This window comes from Muntiacus reevesi, chromosome 4 (assembly GCF_963930625.1).
Source record: "Muntiacus reevesi chromosome 4, mMunRee1.1, whole genome shotgun sequence".
NCBI classification, from domain to species: Eukaryota; Metazoa; Chordata; class Mammalia; order Artiodactyla; family Cervidae; genus Muntiacus; species Muntiacus reevesi.
The window spans coordinates 145186739-145192067 of record NC_089252.1 but is presented as its reverse complement, the minus strand read 5'-3'; the positions used below and the strand labels follow the sequence as shown (position 1 = coordinate 145192067).

Sequence of the window (5329 nt, the reverse complement as noted above, 5' to 3'; positions counted from 1 at the left end):
TTTAAATATTTCTTTATTTTGGCTGTGCCAGGTGAAGGATCTTTAGTTGCGGGATCTAGTCACCTGCTGCTCAGTTTTGTCCAATTCTCTGGGGTCCCATGGACTCCTGCCAGACTTCTCTGTCCATGGGATTTCCCAAGCAAGAATACTGGGGCAAGTCGCCATTTCCTACTCCAGGGGATCTTCCCGACTCAGTGACCGAACCCACATCTCTCGTGTTTCCTGCATTGGCAGGCAGACTCTTTAACACTATTGCTACCAGGGAAGCGCCCTCGTCCCCTGACCAGGGATCAAACTCAGGTGCCCCGCTTTAGAAGTGCAGAGTCTTAGCCACTGGACCACCAAGGAAGTCCTTGAAGTCAGAATACTTGAACAAATCTCATCACCACACTTTACTAATATTTTACTCACTTAGCATAAGAGGGTAACAGTACCCACATCTCCTAGGACTTTTGTGGGGATGAAACAATATATAAGATGGTTAGTAAGAGCACTGGAACTGCTCCACACGGCCCCTCACTGTGGTCAAGATCCTGCCACCCTAAGTATTTGTGAGAGGAATAAAGACTATTTTCCTATTAGAAAAGATCCTTCATTTCTATAAATGTCATTATGGAACTTCAATTGACTTAATTATTACACACTATAATGTTTTCTGAAGATTCTGTATTTTAAAAATCTTTCATAAGAACTTGGTGAAGCTCTCATTTTTGTACCTGACAATAAAAAATTGGCACCTGCATGAAATGTTTGCTTCAGCTGCTGAAAGTAACTTCTACAGGGAGTACTGTGGATACTTACAGGATTTTCTTAGTCCTGCCAATATTGGCTTCCATTTTACCTGTTAAGCTAAGTAGGCAGTATTAAGCTTATAAAAGAAACAGCACTCCTTTCAAATTCTATCTCACCTCTCAGGTTATGGGAACAGATTATTAACTCTGATCCCAGAGGAAGAGTTTTTTTTTCCACTTTATTGTCCACCAAAGCTTAGGAACAAAGAAATCTAAAAACTCTTTTTCTAAAAAACCAAAGGCTTAAACAGTAAGATATACATTTATTTATAAACATAAATGATACCATATACCAAACTGCATGCCAGTACATATTCCTCATCTGCTCCAATATTAAAAGCGGGAGGAAACACTGGAGAGAGCGGACACTATTAATAAACTGCTAACCTGTCAGCTACCTTTTTGCTGTTGTGTTTTTATTTTCTTCCTTTCATATTCTGTAGGGCCCTTCTGAGTTAAATTTTATAAAGAAACATTTACCTTCTGCTCATATAGCAACTGCATGACAGGCATGTCTGAAAATATGAGAAATAGGTTACGATGGGGCTAATACCAATTCTTAATTTTTATAGGGTCCTAAGAGATTTCCTTGAGAGTCTGATGAAAGATACAGATCCTCTCCTTGGGAAAAAAAGTGCTCCTACAAATAAACTTACCATTTCTAGAGGAAAACAGACATACTAAACATCTATCGAAGCATATCATCATCACCTCCAAAATGCCACATTTTAAACTCTAAAGTTTCATTCTGGAAACCCAGCCTTCCAGCCTTTTACCTCTCCCACCCATTTATCAATTTAGAAATCTTGGATAAATCTAATCTGTCTTGCACTACCAACCAAGATGGATTCCCTTCTCTAACTAGGCTGGACTGCAGTGTAAATCAATTCATCACCACTCTCCCATTCATGCCTTATTTTCCTACTGCCGTAAAATCTGCCAATATCTGAATATGGGTCTCCTTTACCTCTAACCTGCTTCTTATTCTGTATTTGTTTAATCTCAGCAAATAGCAAAATCACCATTTGTCACTGTCACTCAAGCTGGGAACCCAACACATCATCCTAGCTTTCTTTCTTCCTACAACCAGACACTGACCCTTCCTTTCTTCTTCCATTGCTTCTGCACATATCACTCCTTACTTCAATTAAGTAAGCCCCACCACAGCCCCACCCCTCCCAAGCTGTTCTCTATGATGCTTCTAGAAGCTAAATAAAAAACCACTTCCTGCCTGAAATCCTTTGGTGGCTTCTCATGGCTTTCAGATCAAAGTTGAAAATCCTTAGCTTAAAATGCAAGATCCTGTAGTATAGTCTGAAGTCAGGAAGCCTGATTCCCCCAGCTCCGTTTTTCTATTTAAAGACTGTTTGGCTATTCGGGGTCTTTTGTGTTTCCATACAAATTTAAAACATTTTTGTTCTATTTCTATGACAAATGGCATTGGTAATTTGACAAGGATTGCACTGAATCTGTAGATTGCCTAGGATAGTATACTCATTTTTTAAAAATTTTAAATCAGCTTATTGATGTATAATTTACATATAACAAAGTCAACCCATTTTAATTGTACAGGTTGATGAGTTTTTGACAAACATGTATGATAGTATAGTCATTTTGATCTTGGAGAGGCAGCAATGAGTGGTGGTGTGAAGCAAGACCGTAATTCCCTGTCCAGGAAGTGAACCCGAGTAGCCTGGGCTTCCCTAGTTGCTCAGAGAGTAAAGATTTCTGCCTTCAACGCGGGAGACCTGGGTTCAACCCCCAGGTTGGAAAGATCTCCTGGAGAAGGAAATGGCAACCTACTTCAGTATTCCTGCCTGGAGAATTCCAGAGACAAAGAAGCCTGGCAGGTTACAGTTCATGGGGTTGCAAAACCTCAGACATGACTGAGCGACTAACACTCTCACAGCCTGGATAAAAACCAGGAATCCTAGCCATCAGACCAACAAGTGCTAGAGGCTAGAAGCTATTTTTCCCTGGATCTTTGCCCCCAGGGAAAAATGCATTTCTCATGATGGCAAAAGCTGTAAATGCAGGTACAAAATTTATTATTAGAGACATAGCACAACAATAAATGGGAGAATACACAGAGACATTTTGTTAAGATAGAAGCAAGGCAGAGATGCACACCCAGAGAGAAAGGGTGTGGGCATCCCCCCTAGGGAGGAGGAGCACAGTAAAGAGGGGGTTAAGTCATTTACATAGGACAGTTCTTCTGAGTCTTTGTTTACCTTTAGCCAATTATCTGGTTTCTCTTTCCATAAGACTCTCCCCAACACACATGTGTGCAACTTTTTTTCTAAGAGGGATTCCATCCCAGAGGCCAAAGAGATCACATATTAGCATCATATATCATAGGAGTAGAGTCCCCTCCTTTTAAAATCCTAAGGAGCCTTGCCCCAAGGATGGAAAATATACAACCTCCTGATCCTTTTACTCAAACAAGGGTTAGCCCCTCTCTGTTCCTGCCATGACTGTTATTTTTAAGTGTCCTCAGGAGACAAAGCCTGGCTATTTACCCTGTTTCAGTTGTTACTTCCCCGTGGAAGAGCAAACAGGAGGCTGGTTATAAGTATGTAACCTGCAGCTCACCTTTTTCTCGCCCCAAGAAATGTAAACAAGAGTACAGCTGAAATTGCCTAGCCTGGGGCCCAGCTACCTCCTGCCTCAATTTTGACAATACTGATTCTTCCAATCCAAGAACATGGTATTTCTTTCCAACTGTTTGTGTCATCTTTGATTTCTTTCATCAGCACCTTACAGTTTTCTGAGTACAGGTGTGGCACAGCACAAAAGAAATACAGATCAAAGGAACCGGGCTGAAAATCCAGCAATAAATCTACACACCTGTGGTCAATCAATCATTGACAAAAGAAGCAAGAATACAGGATGGGGAAAAGACAGTTTCCTCAATAAATGATGCCAGGAAAACTGGCAGCTACATGTAAAAGAATGACATTAGAACACTCTAGCATTAGACACAAAAATAAAAATGGACTAAAGACCTAAAACTCAGCATGTCTAGGCTCTAGAAGACAGCTTGGTCGTTTGTCTTCGCTGACCCTGCTTCCCACCTCTGGGTTCCTCTATCTCATCGTAGATGTGGCCCTAATGGTGCGGCAGGCTGTGAATTCCTAGAGCGCTGGAGTGAATTTAAGAAGATTTTGTCCACGTGTATGGCATAGAAGATGAATTCGTCCTCCTCCACCATGAATGAGGAACCTGATGCTCTCTCTGTAGTTAACCAGCTCCGAGACCTAGCCGCAGATCCTTTAAACCGACGAGCCATTGTCCAGGATCAGGGATGTCTGCCTGGCCTTATTTTATTTATGGACCATCCCAACCCCCTTGTCGTCCACTCAGCTTTGCTCGATCTTCGTTACTTGGCAGAGTGCCGTGCCAACAGAGAAAAGATGAAAGGAGAGCTGGGAATGATGTTAAGCTTGCAAAATGTTATACAGAAGTCTACAACTCCAGGGGAAACAAAACTGCTAGCCTCTGAAATCTATGACATTCTTCAATCTTCCAATATGGCAGATGGGGATAGTTTCAGTGAAATGAATTCACGTCGAAGGAAAGCTCAGTTTTTCCTGGGAACTACAAACAAACGTGCCAAAACAGTGGTTTTGCATATAGATGGTCTTGATGATACGTCCGGGAGAAACCTGTGTGAAGAGGCCTTGTTAAAAATTAAAGGTGTTATTAGCTTTACTTTTCAAATGGCCGTTCAGAAATGTGTGGTACGAATCCGTTCAGACCTTAAAGCAGAGGCGTTGGTATCAGCGATAGCATCAACCAAGGTTATGAAGGCTCAGCAAGTTGTGAAGAGCGAAAGTGGAGAAGAGATGCTGGTCCCATTCCAGGACACGCCTGTGGAGGTAGAACAGAACACAGAGCTGCCTGACTACCTGCCCGAGGATGAGAGTCCCACGAAGGAGCAGGACAAGGCAGTGTCCCGGGTGGGCTCCCACTCGAAGGGTGGAGCTAGCTGGCTGAGCACAGCTGCAAACTTTTTATCTAGGTCATTCTACTGGTGACTTCCCTTTGGGGCTCAAGGACTGTATAAGCAAACAAGGGGCCAGTTTTCCATTGTTGTGGTGAACTGGCAAGTGCAATTTGCAATAAGTTATCATGAAAAGTTTCTAGATCCCATGATTGAGAATGCTGCATTTTTCATTCTACCGGACATTTTACCCCACTAAGTGGTAAAAGGGACAGAGACGACAGGTGGAGTTGCTTTGTTGATGAAGGTATTTTGGTTTTGTTGTCCTTTGTTTAATTGCCTCACTTAAAAGAAAAAGGGGTCCACTGTTAAACCAAACATGTATTTGTGCAGCTTTCCATTTTATTTTACATGAAGCACGTGATTAGGAAAAACTCATTTTCTCAAGCTTCAGGACCTAGAAGAGAATTTTTTTTTTTTTAGCTCAAGTTGTGCATGACGTACTGAACACTTTTCTCCACCTTTTCTCGTGAAAGATATTTGCTTTGGTACTCTTCACTGAAAGTGGAAAGCATTTCTTGTTATTCCCCTTTTG

At 41.8% G+C, this 5329-nt stretch overlaps 1 protein-coding gene across 2 annotated transcripts; it reads left to right on the top strand.

Annotated features, from left to right (window-relative positions):
* Nucleotides 1-3844: 3844 nt before the first annotated feature.
* Nucleotides 3845-4864, top strand: LOC136166076 (armadillo repeat-containing protein 1-like). Of its 2 annotated transcripts, XM_065932112.1 has the most exons (2): nt 3979-4253; nt 4444-4864. In XM_065932112.1, exons 1-2 carry the CDS (start codon nt 4096-4098, stop codon nt 4826-4828), a joined length of 543 nt encoding a protein of 180 aa, XP_065788184.1. In that variant the 5' UTR covers nt 3979-4095; the 3' UTR covers nt 4829-4864. The 2 variants fall into 2 exon arrangements, with proteins under 2 accessions (XP_065788183.1, XP_065788184.1); XM_065932111.1 differs by having other exon boundaries at nt 3845-4864.
* The last annotated feature ends 465 nt before the right edge of the window (nt 4865-5329 follow it).